General features: G+C 38.2%; 12 protein-coding genes across 12 annotated transcripts; 3 read left to right on the top strand and 9 right to left on the bottom strand. All coding sequences in view use genetic code 12, as the record gives it.

Annotated features, from left to right (window-relative positions):
- Positions 1-75: 75 nt before the first annotated feature.
- CORT_0B07330 (Ykt6 protein of the vacuolar SNARE complex) lies at positions 76-678 on the bottom strand (the record flags this gene model as incomplete). The annotated part of the gene is made up of 1 exon (XM_003867829.1): positions 76-678. The coding sequence occupies one exon, from the start codon at positions 676-678 to the stop codon at positions 76-78; it is 603 nt and encodes a 200-aa protein (XP_003867877.1).
- Positions 679-932: 254 nt separating this feature from the next.
- Positions 933-1,763, top strand: CORT_0B07320 (Ypt7 protein; the record flags this gene model as incomplete). The annotated part of the gene is made up of 1 exon (XM_003867828.1): positions 933-1,763. The coding sequence occupies one exon, from the start codon at positions 933-935 to the stop codon at positions 1,761-1,763; it is 831 nt and encodes a 276-aa protein (XP_003867876.1).
- A 54-nt stretch (positions 1,764-1,817) lies between these two features.
- CORT_0B07310 (hypothetical protein) lies at positions 1,818-2,714 on the bottom strand (the record flags this gene model as incomplete). The annotated part of the gene is made up of 1 exon (XM_003867827.1): positions 1,818-2,714. The coding sequence occupies one exon, from the start codon at positions 2,712-2,714 to the stop codon at positions 1,818-1,820; it is 897 nt and encodes a 298-aa protein (XP_003867875.1).
- Positions 2,715-3,574: 860 nt separating this feature from the next.
- CORT_0B07300 (hypothetical protein) lies at positions 3,575-3,961 on the bottom strand (the record flags this gene model as incomplete). The annotated part of the gene is made up of 1 exon (XM_003867826.1): positions 3,575-3,961. One exon carries the CDS (start codon positions 3,959-3,961, stop codon positions 3,575-3,577), a length of 387 nt encoding a protein of 128 aa, XP_003867874.1.
- A 218-nt stretch (positions 3,962-4,179) lies between these two features.
- Positions 4,180-6,576, bottom strand: CORT_0B07290 (hypothetical protein; the record flags this gene model as incomplete). The annotated part of the gene is made up of 1 exon (XM_003867825.1): positions 4,180-6,576. The coding sequence occupies one exon, from the start codon at positions 6,574-6,576 to the stop codon at positions 4,180-4,182; it is 2,397 nt and encodes a 798-aa protein (XP_003867873.1).
- A 148-nt stretch (positions 6,577-6,724) lies between these two features.
- Positions 6,725-8,155, bottom strand: CORT_0B07280 (hypothetical protein; the record flags this gene model as incomplete). Its single annotated transcript, XM_003867824.1, has 1 exon — positions 6,725-8,155. One exon carries the CDS (start codon positions 8,153-8,155, stop codon positions 6,725-6,727), a length of 1,431 nt encoding a protein of 476 aa, XP_003867872.1.
- A 219-nt stretch (positions 8,156-8,374) lies between these two features.
- On the top strand, positions 8,375-9,478 carry CORT_0B07270 (Cdc73 protein; the record flags this gene model as incomplete). Its single annotated transcript, XM_003867823.1, has 1 exon — positions 8,375-9,478. The coding sequence occupies one exon, from the start codon at positions 8,375-8,377 to the stop codon at positions 9,476-9,478; it is 1,104 nt and encodes a 367-aa protein (XP_003867871.1).
- Positions 9,479-9,518: 40 nt separating this feature from the next.
- On the bottom strand, positions 9,519-10,874 carry CORT_0B07260 (Mst1 threonine-tRNA ligase; the record flags this gene model as incomplete). Its single annotated transcript, XM_003867822.1, has 1 exon — positions 9,519-10,874. One exon carries the CDS (start codon positions 10,872-10,874, stop codon positions 9,519-9,521), a length of 1,356 nt encoding a protein of 451 aa, XP_003867870.1.
- Positions 10,875-10,966: 92 nt separating this feature from the next.
- On the bottom strand, positions 10,967-11,509 carry CORT_0B07250 (hypothetical protein; the record flags this gene model as incomplete). Its single annotated transcript, XM_003867821.1, has 1 exon — positions 10,967-11,509. One exon carries the CDS (start codon positions 11,507-11,509, stop codon positions 10,967-10,969), a length of 543 nt encoding a protein of 180 aa, XP_003867869.1.
- Positions 11,510-11,633: 124 nt separating this feature from the next.
- CORT_0B07240 (hypothetical protein) lies at positions 11,634-12,020 on the top strand (the record flags this gene model as incomplete). The annotated part of the gene is made up of 1 exon (XM_003867820.1): positions 11,634-12,020. One exon carries the CDS (start codon positions 11,634-11,636, stop codon positions 12,018-12,020), a length of 387 nt encoding a protein of 128 aa, XP_003867868.1.
- Positions 12,021-12,040: 20 nt separating this feature from the next.
- On the bottom strand, positions 12,041-13,852 carry CORT_0B07230 (Mdm31 protein; the record flags this gene model as incomplete). The annotated part of the gene is made up of 1 exon (XM_003867819.1): positions 12,041-13,852. The coding sequence occupies one exon, from the start codon at positions 13,850-13,852 to the stop codon at positions 12,041-12,043; it is 1,812 nt and encodes a 603-aa protein (XP_003867867.1).
- Positions 13,853-14,233: 381 nt separating this feature from the next.
- CORT_0B07220 (Xog1 Exo-1,3-beta-glucanase) lies at positions 14,234-15,508 on the bottom strand (the record flags this gene model as incomplete). The annotated part of the gene is made up of 1 exon (XM_003867818.1): positions 14,234-15,508. One exon carries the CDS (start codon positions 15,506-15,508, stop codon positions 14,234-14,236), a length of 1,275 nt encoding a protein of 424 aa, XP_003867866.1.
- Between the last annotated feature and the right edge of the window lie 2,290 nt (positions 15,509-17,798).

Genomic DNA, 17,798 nt, shown 5'->3' with positions numbered 1-17,798 from the left:
CTCTGTATATACTTACGAAAGTCAATGACAAAAAATATACGACGAAATTTATAGATCAAAACACCGTGTATTCTCTTACATTATTATACAACATGAATTTGTCTTTTTGGCCTGCTTGTAAAACATTCTTGATGAACTACTCAAAGCCTCTGACTTGTCCACTAAAGCATCCAACTTTTCACCCCTTTGTAACACGCCTTCAATAGTTTTATGCAACACTACTTTTGTATCATCCAATTCTTGTTGCACCTTCATTATTGAGTCAGCTTGTGATGGATCTTGGTACTTTTTCAAATAAGTTTCCAATTCTGAATAAGCCAATGTAGAATTAGTCTGTTCAAGGTTTTGCCATTCAGATTTAGGATGTAAAGATAAATATTCTTCCAAAATTTTATTAATCAATGTGTATGCTGGCCTTACTGGGTATTCTTTGTCAGTTATTATGACACCTGAAATCCCTTCAGATCTGGTATATGTATGGCCAACATAATTGCCCTCTTCAACACTCTGTCTTTGTCCAGCTGGGGTCCTTTGAGATACAGTTTCTGCGAAAAACGTCATAAATTGTGATACCCCATTCCTTTCAAAGAAGGAAAATTGAGACAAATCTCTTGCTGAGGTTAGTTCGATGGATTTGTCTCCGCTTGTATTTAATATACCAATGTAATAGACCTTCATTTGTAAGATGTAGAAGAAGTGTGAGTGAACGACGATTGGAGTTTCAGATCTCCTCTTGGCTCCACGTAGCAAAGATAAAAAAAATTTCTTTTGGAAATACAAGGTAGCGCATTGTTTTGATTAGACGACAGATCACAATCAGTTGGGTATCAGAGTGACACCTTCAAGAAGCGACAACATTGAGAGGGATAAAGAGATACAAAAGGAACTCATTTCATTTCATTGACGTATGTTGTTAGATATATGACACTCAAATGTCAAGTGCTAAACATCAAACACATGACGGCACTAAACGAATTTCAGAGCCTTCAGATGGCCCGAATAACATCCAACAGCATTTGGACCTCCCACCTACTTTAAAAGTTGTGCTTTTAGGAGATCTGGGTGTCGGAAAAACTTGCTTACGTTCCCAATTTGTCCACCATATGTTTACCAACGCATACAAAGCTACAATCGGCGGCGATTATCTAACATCAACTATCAAACTATCGCCACTAGAGAAAGATACTTCGGCTTTTGAGGGTGACGTCACTGCCAGTTCAGTTACAACTGTTGATAATACCACGACTCGAGCCAAATCAACTATAGATAAAATCAATTTACAAATTTGGGATACTGCTGGTCAAGAACGATTCAATTCCATATCACAAGCATTTTACCGTGGGGCTGACGTTTGTGTTCTTTGTTATGACATCACCAATTACGAATCAGTTTTGAGTTTAAAAGATTGGTTTGATAGATTTATGCAACATTGTCATGTATCACAGCCCGGTATTGTTATAGTAGGAAACAAAATGGATCAAGGGAAAGACCGAGTTGTGGATAAAGAAGAGATCAAAGATATAATCACCAATACTACTACGACGACTAATATTGGTGACTACGTATACGATTGGAAATTGGATTTGCTTGAGGTGAGTGCAAAACAGTTGCAATCGGTGGAGTCATTGTTTACTAGGGTAGGTGAGTTAGGAAGGACTATTTTACTAGGAGATGATTACGAACGCAGGAGGTTACAAGAGTTTGACAATATTGATTTAAGAGGTGCACATAAGGAACTTTCTTCAAGTCGATGTGCATGTTGAGTTTACAGGCTATACTTTAATGCTAATGGATTTAATAATTTACTTTACTTATACTTACTTCTTGGCTTTGAGTTTTCCTGAATCAAGACCATCCTCAATTTCCTTAACTGCTGGTTCAGCCACTTCCAAAACAACATGCTCTACAACCTCGGTACTGTTTTCTTCATCCCCATTGTACAATTCCTCTTTATACTCCTCTGGATGTTTCTTGAAACATGTTCTCATAGTTTCAAACTTTTTGATACAATCAATTCCCTTTGGTTCTGCATCAGAAAACACAAAACACGAAAATGCATCCTTAAACTCTTCACCGCAGGAGCCCTGTGCCATACCACCTAAACATGGACAGTCCCAGTTGATTTCACCAGTTTCAGGGTTGTATGCGGTTTCCCCGCTGTCACCCTCGTTCTTCGTAGGTTTCTTTTGAGCCTTGCCCTCAGGATGAAAGTTTTCCTTGAGATCTTGTCTAATTTCCTTTGATTTCTCTACATTCTTTGGGTCACTAGCTTCATGTCTGCTTGTATCATCATCCAATTTATCTGAGGCAACATCTCTGGTTTTTGAATCCGAAGCTGGATCTTTGCTATCAAGAGCACCGGCATTCTTGGTGTTTATACTCTTCTGCTTTTCAATTTTAGCAATCTCTTTATCCTCCTTTTCGGTTCTCAACCTCTGTTGTTCGTCACCGAATTTCTCCTGTTGCTCTTTACTCAATGCATCACCTTCCTCAAATTCCTTTCTAATCTTATCAGCAACTCCAAGAACCGTCTCATTGTTTATCGAGTTTGAGTAACTCATATATCCAACAACAACCGCAATTGGCACGGCAGTGCCAGCAACCAATTTTGCGTTGAGTTTTGACGATGATGCAGATGCATTGGTGGAGTAGGCTCTAGCCAATCTAGCAGTAGCTTGGCGTGCAATTGCAGTTTTGGAAAGAAGTTTGTACATTATAAGTTCGTTGTTTCGCAATCGTAGTTATCTCGGGGTGAAATAAATTGATCTAAGGGGCGGTAAAAGAAATAACGACATTCCAAAGAAGGAGAAACTTTCCTCGAGTCTTTATATAGCAAATGAACAATCTGTAGAACGTATTATTTGTGTAACAATGGATAAAATTTAGTGCTTTGTGGTAATGGGGTTTCGGAATTCAAAGATTGCTGTGAAAAATTGAAGGTCCTTTTTCTATAGCATTCCAAGATTAGGTAATCAATGTGAATTAATCCTTCTCGCTGTTTCACACATCATCTAAATACTTCGAAAGTAACGAGCTACCGGTTAAGTTCAGAGAGACCACGTAATGCCCGAAGTTATTTCCAGTCTTATTTGCTTACAACTACGAAAGCAGTGTGGCAAAGCACGTAGTCACAATACCTTCGATGTCGCATTTTGTGGTGACGCCTACGACTCTCACAAATAGTCATCGATGAAGCTTATATGCAGTAGATACACAAGACCCTGGTTATTGTAACGTCTTGCTATGCCCACTCTTAGGGTAAACTGACTTCTCTGTCCTTAAAGTCTATTAGCTCGCTTTTGTTGGGGGTTCTTGCGCAACGGCGTGAAATAATTGTAAACGCCTTGTTCAGACCCTTCATTAAAAATTGTGTTTAGCGAAATGACTTTACTCAAATGAATGATTTTTGAAATTACGTAATGACTCTATTTGTGTAAGAAGTCCACTTTTCAATAGATCTGTTAGGGACATACTATCTATCGATGGGGGCAGCACCTACGATGAATCTATAATCATATTCATAAAATCATCACATTGAAAAACTATACAGCTTTAAAAACAGACGGCACTTGTACTAGTCCCTTTTCCTGTACCTTATGTCCTCCTTCAAATTAGGTATGTATTCAATCCCTTGCACTTCTTCTTCTGTCTTGTTTGTATGTTCAACAAAAGCAGCATAAGCTATTGAAGCAAATACTACGAGTATGGAGATAGCACCCGTCTTTCTCAACAACTTCAACACTTTTTCAGATTCCTTTGAGTTTTCGATATGTGCCTTTCTCCAAAACTCCTTTGTTGTTTCTAGTCTGCCATGTGATGTGTTTGTTGCATTAGCGTCTGAGTAGAGTCTCGTTTGTGTTCGTACTTCAGGTATCATTGGTTTGAGTTCGTGTATCATCATCATTCTGAACGCTCTACTATGCCTCGACCTGGCGAGCAATGACCTCAAGATAATGCTCATTAGTATGATTTGTAAAAAGGGATATGTAACGTAAATGGCTCTATACGAACAGCAGTTGAAACAAACTGAGTAGTTAAGTTAAGTTCAATTTTTCTTCTGGTCCGGAGTCATTTAGAAAAAAAAATAAAAAGAATTCCCCCGTTTGGCTACTTTCTCTTTTACACTTTGCGCATCTAGAACAATATTGACAAATAATAAGACCACAATTTCTAAGCTACTTATATCCAGCAGGTATTAAAATTATCCACCAATGTATCTAAAGAAATAGGCTCATAGAGCTCATCCTTGTTTGGGTTTTGGGAATGGCTAATCCAAAGCACTTCATTATCGATATATCCATATCTAATAGCGCTTCCCTTCGTTAACTTAAATATCGGTACCCCTTTTGTCTTGTGAACAGCACGCTTTAATTTCTTCATCACTATTTTATTTTTATTGCAATATTCCAGAACCACATCTCGAAATGTTATTTGAAGTCTGTGAGCAGGGATTCCATTGACCGTTTGCTTTTCAATCGGTTGGAGCACTTGAGCTGGTTTGGGAAAAAGTTCTCCCTCATGTTTTGGAAGATCTTGACAAACAACGGGGTCAAAATCAGATCTTATAAAGTCCAACGCTTTGCTCAAATACCAATGAATAAGGTCATCTATTTCCTTTGGATTGTCATCTATTAATTTCGTAGTAAAATATTGATACCAACGGGCATACCAGGTGGGTACTGCTTGTGGGTCTGCACGATAGATTCTAATCATACTGACAATCCAATTGTTGAACACTAAGAACTGCATGATGGCGAACCTTGATTTTTGTGGAAGAAATGTGGATAGATATAGAATACTCTCAAATGTAGTGGGTGTTGCATCAACAAATGATAAGCTTTTCACCCATGAAGCAAATGACGATTTAAAAATATCCTGGACTGACAGCTTCGTTGACTTCCTAAAAGATTCAAGTTCAGGAACTAAATGCTGCATAATAAGAGTTATCTGCAATTTAGCCAGGTCGATTTGCTTCGAATCACCAAGGTTATACCATACAGATAATGCTGCACCAAATGTGAGATAGTTTTTAACTTTCGACACTAAATTATCAACTGCTTCACTGATAACAAAGTTGTCATCAATTCCAACGACACAAAGTATTTGTAAAAGATCAAAAAACTTTTCCGATAATGTAATATCTGTGAGCAAATCCCATTGGTGTACTTGTTCTTCAAAATAAGGCACAATCACAGCTCTGACAATCTGATTTAGTACGTGGTTTTTCAAATTTGGGTTACTCAAATCTAACCATATTGAAGTTACTGTTGTCAAAATTTCGTCAGCGGCAGCCCCATTCTCACTATCAACGGAGTCATTGTTCAACAATTGATCAAATTTCAAGCTAAAGCAGCCTAACAAATACGCATAAAATTCAGACAGGACGGCGTTTTGAGGATCCAAAATCTCTGTATACTTGTTTAGTGTGGGCACAACGGTTTCTTTCTGATTATCGTAATCATACAAAGAAACACTAATCAATGAATTTATCTTTGGTTTTAGAATTGTAACAACCATTGACTCAACAATGTCATTTGTCAATGGTAATTGCAACAACAGTTCCAAGACGTCCTCTATTTGAACATTATTTAGGTCATTTAACGGGAGGTTTTCACACCGTTTGGCAATCAAAAGAAGTTTCTCATATTGGGCTGCAATGAATCCGTCATCATCAGCATACCCCAACTCTTGATCCAACCCTTCTTCTTCTTCATTAATCAGAGATATGTCATACCAAACATCCTTTAGATGACCATACTCATATTTTAGGCGGTCTATATCTTCTTCAGTAGCGGTCGACCTCACCGACATTGCCCAATCTCTTAGGTGAGTGGGTACATCCACACCCAAATCGCCAAAATCCATTATCAATCTGTAGATATTGAACGTAATCACCTCAAACTCGCTAGGCTGATACATCCTGGTGTAGTCGTCGAAATCATCTGAAGATTGTCTATCACTAAACCTGCGTGACTGAACCGCATCCTTATTGTCATGTTGTCGCTGTCTCCCCTTCTCTTTCCATGAGGGCAGAGATTCCTTTGCACCAACTCCTAGTCGGCCTTTATTTGGATTTGCATTTAACGGAGCGATTATTCCAGATTGTCTACTGCCGATACCTTTCCCTTCTTCAAATCCCATTTTTTTCATCAATAATGCGCCAATACCGTACTTTTCATATGTCTTGGATATATTGAAGTTGCCTAATGACTGAACTGGTTGACGCGTTTTATGCTGCAAGTGAGTTGAGTAAGACAGTGACGAATCTATTGAATCTTCACAATCAGTGTCTTCAAAATCCTCTCCAACCTCATCCATGTCAACATCACTATCCTCATACAGATTTGACTCGCTATTCTCTTTGACATCCATGTATGAATCGCTATCTCTATCCTCGCCTACCGAATCTTTGTGCTCATTCACTTCGACATCGTCCTCCAAGTCGCTGTATTCACTATGGATGGACAGCATCATGGGTCTCAGCCTCTTCCTATTTAGGCTATCATTAGGATCGTCTTGGTCGAGTTCCAGTCCAGGCTTTACAAATGATATGCTCCAATGTGGTCTCTGCCCCATGAACCCAATAGTTATATAATTACATGTATCAATTTGATCCTTTATTTTCCTGCGCGATTAATTAGCGCCACAACTTTAAAAAGAAAGAGTTCATTTGAGCTACTCCTACAGGTAAACTTGCAAACTACTACGCCTCTTTATTCTCTAGTTACCTAAATGATCTAATCAAATCTAGCAAATTCTTCTCTTCGCCATCATTAAACTTCTCAACCCCATCTTCTTTTTGTATATGTTCCAAGCCTTCCGTTATGACCTGCATAACGGTCGGCATCTCATCTTCGCCCGGCAACTTGAACTCCCTAGGAATAAACTCTCCATATTTCGCAAGCCAAGCTTTTCTGTGATTTGACTCTTCAAGTTGCATGCGGTACAATTCCTCATTCAAAAAATCACCAATTCTTTTTAGAAATTTCCTTGGATACACAAATTCTTCGTGGTGTAATTCTTGAAGATACTTGGTTTCATAGATCTCGATAAATTGTGAGTAGTGGTATATCAACTGCTTTATTGTCTCGGAGTAAATTTCGCAGGGTGATAGTTCTTCAAGCGTTACATCTGTTATAGAACAAGTTTGTAAAATATTAATTGACTCGTGTAGTAGCAATATGAACTTGGGTAGTGTAGTAACTTTAAAGTCCCTCACTTTCGTCATTTCTAAACCTATGAGTTCCCGTGATTTGTTAACATAGGAGCTATACTGTTGAAATGTTTTGTTTGACTTCGTTTCATTTGTCAATACAATTTCATAAATCGACATAAGCTCTTTATAAACCTCACTCAATTCGTTAGCGTCGTTTGCTAAAACTTTTATATTAACCTTTACATTGCTGCTTGGTGAAGAAAGTAACTCCACAGCTTTATTACACTGATCAAAATGATTGGTCAACATTTGCAAAAGCGAAACCAACTCATTCTCTAAAGCTTGATTTTCCTTAAGAGTGGTTCCTAAAACACCCTTCGATTCGAGTATGTTTCCATGAGCAGTTCTAAATTCGATTTGAATTGGCCCTAAGCGATCAAACTCCCTGTCAATGATGTTATGTTGCATTGTAAAATGTTGATGTAAGTTCAAGATGCTTATCTGAAATTCATCCAGTAGCAATTGTTTAATCTTGGCACTATTTGTTCTGTAAATGTAAATGTTTTCTCTGATAAGATCGATTGATTCTGTAGCAATGAAATCAAGTAATGTTTTTGGAGTTGCTTCCTCAGAAGTTAACACGAACGGTGGCACGTTAGTGTTCCTTAATCTAGTGGTTATAACGTCCAATTGCTTTAAACTCGGATTCAATACACCCTCCATGTCAGTAAACACTTTATCAACATATTCGGTCAACGTTTGTTTTAAACTTTTGATTTGCTTGTCAATTAGTTCATATTGGTTTTGATAAGACTCGAACAAATGCTCAACAGACTCTAATTCATCCGGAAGTTGAACAGTCAAATCTTGTAGCGTCTTTTGCAACGACGATTGGGCGGCAGTGCACAACTTCTGAGCCTTTCTTAATGTCTCCTGTGCTTCATCACGCCATTGTATGACCTGAGCCGTGGTAACTCCAATGTGAGGTGCACCGTTCATTGAAGAAAAATGAGGTTAAGAACGTGAACCACGAAATGCACCAAGCTGATGTAAAACGATATCACCAATCAAATTAAAATTGAAATCACCTCAATGATATGGGATTGTGTTGATGCCATATGACTTTAAGTATCTTGTTTTCAAAGAGCGTCGAAAATATTTTGTCACAAAAAAACTTCAACTTGACTCAAATTCTTCATCAATACACTAATATCCTCCATGTCAGGTGTAACAGCTCTCAAAGCTCTACGCCATGCTGCTATTGCCAGCGATTCCATCAAGCTCTACAGTGGTGATGGGCAAGATACGGAACTCATTCAAGAAGCCACGCAAGTTCAATTTGGTGATAATGAGAAAAAGTACGATTTAGACTTGAAAACGAACTTTTACAATGACGATGAGCCACAGGACTTAAAATCAGTCGTGTTTTGTTGGATAGAGGAACAAACCCCAGATGTTGATTACAAGTCTAAAGCAAGTAAACATGGAATACCTGCGTTTGCCTATTTGCAAAGATATGACTTGATAACCTGGTTAAAGGGAACCATTGACAGTTGTCAGTTTGTTAAGGAAGAAAAGGAAGAAGGAAAAAGTGAAGCGGTCAAAGCTGATGTCAAAACTGATGCTGTCAAATCGAAAAAACACAAACTTGACGATCCGCAGATGGAAAGAATAAGTCAGTTTGAAAAGGAGTCGGTTGATCATAATGCCGTATTGAGAGGTTCCAAGAACATTGACTTTAGCTATCTAATATCAGATGCCAAAAAGTTCATGCATGAATTGAAACGTGCTAAACCAAGCAGTAAAGAAGCCAAGAAGGAAAGTGGGTCAAAGAAACAACCAATCATTATTGTATCTCCTGCTACGACAGCACTCCTTTCATTATCCAATATAAAAGAGTTTCTTGAGAATGGACGCTACACAGAGCCTGTCCCAAGCAACAGACCACATTCCGGTGTTGTTATTCTCAACCATCCTTCAGACAGATTAATATCCACTGGTCAAAAAATTATGGTGGTTGACAATGTGGACTTATTCACTAATCCAGATTATTGGAATAGAGTAATTGCAATCTTCACTACAGGCCAAAGCTGGCAATTTTCAAAGTACAAGTTTTCCAAACCAGAGGTCTTGTTTCAAAAATATCAAGGGTATTATTTGGGATACCAAGGAGAGGCCACGCCGCATCAAATAAAAGAATGGAATGTTCATGAAATAAAAGTTGACAGAGGTGAAAAGAGATTCAAAGATAAGGTGATTGTTCGTGATTTTTGGGTCGAAATTGACAAGATACTTACTAACAAGGGGTATGGCAAGCTGTGAGCACTTTGTACATATTGTATATTCGCCTATTTACAGTTATCTATTGATATTTCTTTTCCAAGTCTATGAACTTTTGATAAATTTCGTCACTTGTCAAGTTTGAAACTTTTCGATCATCTCTAGATCTTATCGAAAAGGTGCCATTGGCAATGTCTCTGTCTCCAATCAATATGATGTAGGAGTAACCACTTTTAATTGCTTCCTTAGTTCTGTGTCCCACTGTTGCAGCCCTTTTATCCATGTCAACATGAAAATTAAACCCAGTCAAGGGGGAGATCAGGTCTTGGGAGTTTATTATATCCCCGCATAACTTGCGTTGCAATTCTTCTGCCTTTTCGACATGCGAATCGTTTATAGGTATTATCACAGCCTGTCTTGGATTTATCCAGAATGGCCACTTTCCTTGATAATGATCCAACAAAATGGCAAAGAATCTTTCTAAAGATCCAAATACAGCCCTATGTACCAAAATAGGCTGGTTATCTCTCGATCCATCCTCGGCAGCGTATTTCAAGTCAAATCTTTTTGGTAATTGAAAGTCCAATTGGATTGTCCCGACTTGATGCTTTTTGTTAAATGCGTCCGTCAAGAGTACATCAATTTTGGGGCCGTAGAATGCACCATCACCTTCTCTAATTTCCCAGCTTCCTTTCCCGGTGCCTTCATCCAACACTTTCTTCAACTGCGATTCAGCTTGATCCCAGGTTTCAATGTCGCCCATGAATTTATCTGGTCGTGTTGACAAGTAATATTCAATTTCATTAATTCCAAACACGGCATAAGTATCTTTGATCAAATCTAATGTGTTTTTAATCTCCTGATCAATGTGGCTAACACTGCAGAATATATGACCGTCATCTTGGTGGAACCTACGCACTCTTGTCAATCCACTTAACGCACCACTTGCCTCATTCCTATGCAATGAGCTGAAATCTGAATATCTTATCGGCAACTCATTATAACTACGATCAAATTTTGCAAAGATCATGCAGTGGCTCGGACAGTTCATTGGCTTCAACCCATATTCGTGCTCCTCTATGGAACCTTCAGGAATCTCTTCTTTCGACATATCAAACCCAACGACCTTAAACATGTCATCTTTGTAATTATCCCAATGTCCCGATTTCTTCCACAATTTTGTCTTGAATATCAAAGGAGTGACAACCTCTTGAAATCCATACCTTATTTGCTGATTCTTCATAAATTGAATAAGCTTGTTTAGTATTCTTGTTCCATGTGGTAAGAAAAACACCGATCCAGGTGAAGCTGCGTCTGTTGTGTAGAGTAGTTGCCTATTTGAGATAGCATGGCTGGTATTTGTGGACGAACCCTCTTTGACCTTAGTTGATAGGAGTCTGCGAGTGCATCGCCTTATGCCAATGTTCCTAATTATCATTCCTTAGAGATCACCAGTTGTTCATTACATTTTTGATTTAATTTTTTTTCAAAGCTATTTGATACGAATATACAACTTACAATACCCCCCATTTATGTTTCTACTTTTATCTCTGTCGCTGCAGTTGTTATCTTATCTTTAGCTTCTACTGGGTCTTTCCCGGTCGCTTTACTTCCACCCTTCTTTTCTTCTTTCGGACTTGGCTCCTTCGCCTCATATTTTGTATATTTCATTTTGAATCCCGTGAAACTCTTAAACTGTTTTTGCTTCTTCACCCAGCGTCTGCATGGTTTACCTGACTTATCTAGCACGTAAAGGGCGGGGTTTATACTATTCATGGTGAGACCTGAAGTTGAGTCACCCTTAAGTCCCACATTAATTTTGTACTGGCTGATCCCTGAATTACCAGCACCACCAGCGCTACTTGCATTATTCGTTGGCCCAGGAGTACCTGTACCTTCTGGGGCTGGAGAAGATCTCTGCAGACTGGATATTGATGGACTGATTCCCTTTTTCTCGTCTTGTGCTATTTTCTTCAACCTTGATTTGGACACATAAGAATCAAACTTGGGTAGTGTGGCAAGGTACTTGGACGATAGTTTTAGCTTTACCCATAGTCTTCTAGCGGCGGCCATAGTGTGTTGAGTGTGTGGTTGGTTGCGATGAATAGTGTTATCCAGAGTGTTTTTAGAAAATGAGAACAAAAAAAAAAAGGATCCACATTCATGTTTTGTGCCACACTACAGAAGCTATACCACGATGTCGATTGAAAGGCGGCCTGCGCCGTTAAGAGGTAGGTTACCATCACGTATCGATATTTTTGAAGATAATTTAAAGTTGGATATCAGAGCACACCAGAGGACTTATGAAGGTGCATACACAAGGACTGCCATTGGGTGCTTCTCGTTTTCAATATTGATTATCAAGCTATTTTCAAAGGAGTTTTTGCCAATAGGAACAATGTACACAGTGTATGGGTGTATTCTTTATTTTATCGGAGTTTACAAGTCATTGCATGTTGATGTATTCTACAATCCAGAGAAAGACATGGAAATGTACAAGACAGGGGGCGATTATGTATTGATTTTATCCATAATCAGTTTATGCTGTTATATTGCTCTCTTGGTTCTTATTTTAAAAATGTGAGGTAGAAAGCAACTTGGGAACTATGTCAATGCACCCAATCCGACAAGGACCAATTGTAGGAACAATTGAAGTGACCAAAACCCTACCCTTTTCACCCTGATTAATCTCGCTTCCTCATCAGCAACATAATCAACAAAATTGTCATACACCTCCTCAGATATATCGTCCATAAGAAGAGAGTCATATACTGTCCAGGAGCCATCGAAATCTTTTATATTCTTTACCACTCGGTTGTGAATTTCGATAAATGTGTTTTTTGAGTTGATATACGCCACGATTGGTCTTATAAGTGCGTAGTTGATGTATGACAATTCAGGGGCTTTGAATGGTACTGTTGCCCTAACATTGTTTAACCGTATAGTTAAGTCTAATACAAAGTATTTTGATATATCAGTGTAATCATCGTGAGTTAAACGAGTATGCATATCGGGATGTTTTGATTGAACTTCTGGGTTTTTATACCTTGTAGCTTCTTTGGTAATCGACTCGGCAATCATATTTACAATTTCTTTTACACCAATGTCATTATTATCCTCCCGTGGAACCATTATCTCACCCACCATATCAACCTTACCATTTGTTATCCAACCAAATGGACCTTCCAACCCCCTGTTCAAATGATCAATATTCAATGAGTCCACACGTAAACAAGTTACTCTTTTCCATTTGCTCAGCGGGCTCTCTTTGCCCTCATCATTGATTGAAAAATCGCTAAGTCTTTGCTTTTTATGTACAGTGAACAAAGAATTGTCATAGGAGCCACTCATCACCTCTGCATTCAAGAAATCGTAAAACAACCAGTGTTTTCTCAATTTCGACAACTCACAATTGTATATTGAAACATCAAATGGTCTGAACCCATTTGGTTGCTTCAATTCAAATAGCACGTCCTCCATTCTGAACTCTTCAAATTCAAAATCTCCTGGCTGGTACACATTTTTGTAATTCGTGGCATCATCATCAGGGTCCCATCTTACGTGTGTTCGGTCAACAACTCCTCGAACTCCTTTCATTTCCAAAGTTTCAATCATTCCAGTACCGTTGACCCATTTGTTGAACGACAACGAAATATTTACTTCCTCTATAGTGAGGTCAAATTGTGTATAGTTCCCATCATCTTCAAAAATATCTTCATCTTCGTCTGCTTCTCCACTGTCATTCACACGCAAACTTTTCTCGTATTCCTCTTGTTGTGATCCCTTGATGAATTTTTCAATCTTTTTTGGTCTTCGACTAACAAAGCACTTTCTAAAACTTATCTTTCCATCTGACCAACCAGGAACAATTGCACTCTCAAAAGTAGCTGTGATGTTTGAATTTTTAGTGATTAGCTCTCCAAACTTTCTAGCAACAAACTCTTGTGCAAACACTGTGTTTGCAGTAAAAATCACAAGAGAGAAGAATGTCGTTGTTGCTACAAAGAACAAAAACACATTCCCCACTACTATCCAGGAAAAGAATGCCGAGTAGTCATCAGTATTGAATGGACGATTCGATTTCTTCAAGAGCCATTTAAGACGGATTTTGAATCTGGAGTAAATATTGGTTGCTTTTGCTAAAAGTTGTTCCTTGGTAACCTTCAGTGAAATATCCTGTATCTTTGTATCTTGCTTTCCCTTTGGTTTGATATTGTTGGTCTCCTTTGTTTCCTTTTCATGACCGGCACCTCTATTCAATTCTTGTAGCAGGACCGAAGTTTGACTGATTCCTCTATACGGCACGAATTTGCATGGTTGTGGAAAGCGAATTGCTCGTTGAATTGGAGATCGAAGTGACCTATCTATCAGAGTCCTCGTGCATCGTAGCACATAACTCCTTATAAAAACACTCATCAGGCATATACAGTGCAGCTTGTATAAATGTGCAATGAAAATCTGTCACGAAATCCTTTTTTGCAAAGACTAAATTTGCCGTGAGAAGAGAGGACACAAAAGGAAAAAAAATATACAATTGCGTTTTACCAAGTAAGCAACAAGAGAAGATGACAGAGAGCACACAATTCACCTTCAACTCAACCGACTCACTGTTCATATAATAACACAGTTACGTATAATCAAGAAAATCCTAAAAAATACTAATATACACCTTGAAAAAATTAATTAATGAAAAACCCAAACCGAGACTTTACTTTTCCTGATCTATCATTGTAAAAAACCAAACCAAAAAATAAAACCCATCCGTATCCATATACCATAATCACTTGTTCAATATCTCTAGTTACTTGGGAAACCACATTGGTTAGGATACTGTCTATCAGTCAAAGGTTGAGGGAAAATGCCAGCAGCAGTCAACCTTTGGAAGTCCCATTCAATAGCATCTTCAGTCTTCCAGTTCCAAAAGATCCATCCACCAGTGTATTCATAAGCATCCAATTGTGCTTCAATGTATTTACGAACATTGGTTTTGTAGTCCTCTGGCCAGTTGTCAAGTTCCAAGTATTGCAGACAAGACCCAATGTATGGCGAGTTGTCGTATTGACCTTCATAACGTGCGCCTCTTCTAACCCCATTCAACCATTTGGCACAATCGGTCAAAGCTGCAGACCATTCACCAGTAATAGTCCAGTAACTTTCCTTCTTGGTGTCCCATCCCCAATTACAAGCAACTGAAATGTGGTCATCAATACTACGTTCCAATTCTTGTGCTGAAAAGACTTGATAGTGGTGGTGGTCCAAAACGACATTGAATGCATTGTTGCCAATGGAGAAATCATCCCAGTAACCAATTGCTTCAAAGGCATCGTGAATAACAACAGGGATATTTGATCCTGTAGATCTCAAAGCACTGTATCCATCTTGGTAAAATTGCTTAAGCTCATCAACATTCAAACTTGGACCCAATGGTTCATTGAGTAATTCAATGCCGATAACGACGTCAGCGTAATCATCTCCTCCGTATTTTTCAAAGATAGTGTTCAAAACATCTTTTGTAACTTGCACGTTACCATCAACCGTTTGCCAGTCCAAGGTATCTCTTAAGCCTGAATTGTCGAACCCATTTTGTGAGCCTGGAGCACCGTGCAAGTCAATCCAGACCTTGAGATTGTGGTTTCTAGCCCACTGCAAAGCTTTATCCAAATATTCCACTTGTCCTTGAACATATGGATCATCATCCAATAATTGGAAAGCCCAGTATCCAATTGGAATACGAACCGTGTTAATTCCCAAATAACTAATTTGTTCAAAATCCGCTTCGGTGTACCATGAATTCCAATGCATTTGCAACACATGTTCAGCGGCCTCTTTACCCAATTGCTTAGTGAAATGATATTCATCAACAGGAATATTATTCTCGTCGTCTCCAAACAACCAGGATCCAAACAATGATGGAGTAATGTATGCTTCAAGAACAAGCCAACCACCTAAATTCAAACCACGTGTGGTTTGTTTCTGATAGTTCCAAGCTACACTTTCACCTCTTTTCTGTGGTGTAAGAGCTAGTGCATATATGCATGAGATAAGAATAGCGAAAACGGCAATTGACCTCATTTTGTTATCGTTGTTGTTGAAGTTGATAGCTTCAAGTGTAATGGATTTGCCTCTTTGTAATTAAAGAAACTGCAAATTATAAAAAAAATTCTATAGGAAGCACAAAACACAACTAAGTTAAGATACTTCAAGGAAAAATCAATCGCAAACTGAAATCAACGAAAAAGGTGATGAATCAATGTAGATGAAATACTAATCTCAAAATCAAGGCAAAAATTCAGGAGCTCCTTGAAATAATTTGCAATATTATCGGCACTCGTCACAAAAGCCCGAATGTAAATTTAATTGGGCGCCAAAATTTAGCAAACAAAAATAATGTGTATCTCGCTGTGGAGCTATTTCGCTTTCTTCGATGTCAACCCAAGTAAATCTATTATTTGGAAAATAGACTTAATATAAGCCCTGCTGTGTATTTGGAAAGGGCTTGGAATGTATTTCGATGTTGCAAAATGTGTGGACAAATTGCAATGCGCGTTTCTTTTTTGTGAGTGTGAATTTATATAACGCAAGTCGAAGTTAGAGTGCAATGAGCAGCGATATGTTTGCTTTTCAATGAGATTGAGATGTGGATACAAAGAGCTGTGGTGTTTTCAAAAAGAGAAGGAAATATCAGACACTTATATATCTATTAAACGTAGGTGTGTGTGCATTATTACTAATAATCATTATAGGGAAAGGAGCGAAAGGATGGATTTAGTGTTTAACTTTGTAACTTTGGTTGTATTGTTTCAAGAAGTTAAATTGTTTGAGTGAGTTATGTATATAACACAAATGGTCTTATTGTTCAGAAGAGGTTATTGTATGATATGTGACATGGGTTATTTATGTGTTTTTGTTTTGATAATTATTTTTAACTACTAGCTCCTATTGTATTAGGGTTTATTGTAGTTTTTGTTTATGCTTAGCTAAGACACCTACACACACAATACACATACTATAAACTAAGCCTAACTACACTAAAAACTGAGTAACATGTACTTTTAAAGAAGATTGCATGTAGTGTTTTTTACACTAGACTTTGTGTATTATACGCCGTGTATAATAATAATAATAGTGAAAATAATAATTCACTTAGTTGAAATTGAGTTACAAAATCAAAACGCACACACAAGAAATGGCTGGCTATCTTCGTAGAACCCCTTTTCTTCCCAAAGTCTTGTCGTGGAAACAATGATAGTAGCACTTGACTCCGGTGCAACCCCAGCTCCTCCTCTGCCCACACTCTTTATGAATTTAGCTCTTTGCATGACAATTGGTAATCACTTAGCGCAAGAGATACAACGACATGTAATGGTAGTGTCCCCTTTACTTCAATGTGGATTCAGGGCTTTAGCGCATATGGGAAAAGCTACTCTTACCTTCCCCTGGAAACTGACTGTGGTACTGCCGACTCCTACTACATCATCAATTGGTTAAGAGCATTAATCCTTTCTCGGTCATATGCTGTAAGTGCCAAGCACCGTAGGGCCGTGCGTTTCATGTTGTATTACAATTATGTTACACTAAATCAAAAGGGGTGCTTCTCCCTTCTTTGCCAATGTTATTTGCGGTCTCCCCTCCACCCCCTTCTTGCTTCTGATAGTTGCTGGTGAGCCAACTTACATGCTTTGAGGGGAGCCACGTATGCCGATGGTTTCTCAAATAATTGCTTTTTGATGGCATTTCCTTTAAGTTGGGGTTAACTGACTTTTTTAGACTAGAACAATAGAGTGTGTATATAAAGAACGAGAATCACTCACGGAGGATTTGCAATTGCAAAATACTCGAAGAGCTGTGTTGGTGTTAATGGATTGATTGATTAAGATCCATTCAGTTGCGACGATATTGTTGACACTCAAATGTGAGAGCCACAAAGCAAGCATCCCCGTAACAAAGAACATTTTTCTTTTCTTCAAGAAACAAAGAATGAACTTTGTTCACAATCTATTGTTTGAATTACATCATTCTCATAGGGGACAAAGCAGAGTGAGGGGATTGGCGGTGGTAACACTTTTGCAGAATTTCTCGTTGTCAACAACCAACAAAACAAAGCCATACGTTTATCATTGCTCTTAGCTCTCACTCTCTAGCTCCAAGATGTCTTTACTGGACTATATCCAGACTAGGTAGGATAATCTCTATTCGCCAATCAAAAAAGCATTTTGTTTGCTCCAGTAAACGCCTCCTTTCGCGTATTCTATATTTCACACTGTTTATTTTTGTGTTGCTTCTTTATGAATATAATTTGTGATTATATTGTGGTTATCTAAACACAATAATATGCAGAATGAATTAAAAAGTTGCTCTATAT

The sequence above is a fragment of the Candida orthopsilosis genome (genome assembly GCF_000315875.1).
Source record: "Candida orthopsilosis Co 90-125, chromosome 2 draft sequence".
In the NCBI taxonomy this organism is placed as follows: Eukaryota; Fungi; Ascomycota; class Pichiomycetes; order Serinales; family Debaryomycetaceae; genus Lodderomyces; species Lodderomyces orthopsilosis.
The sequence above is the reverse complement of the archived record's forward strand: the minus strand, read 5'-3'. Positions and strand labels throughout refer to the sequence as shown.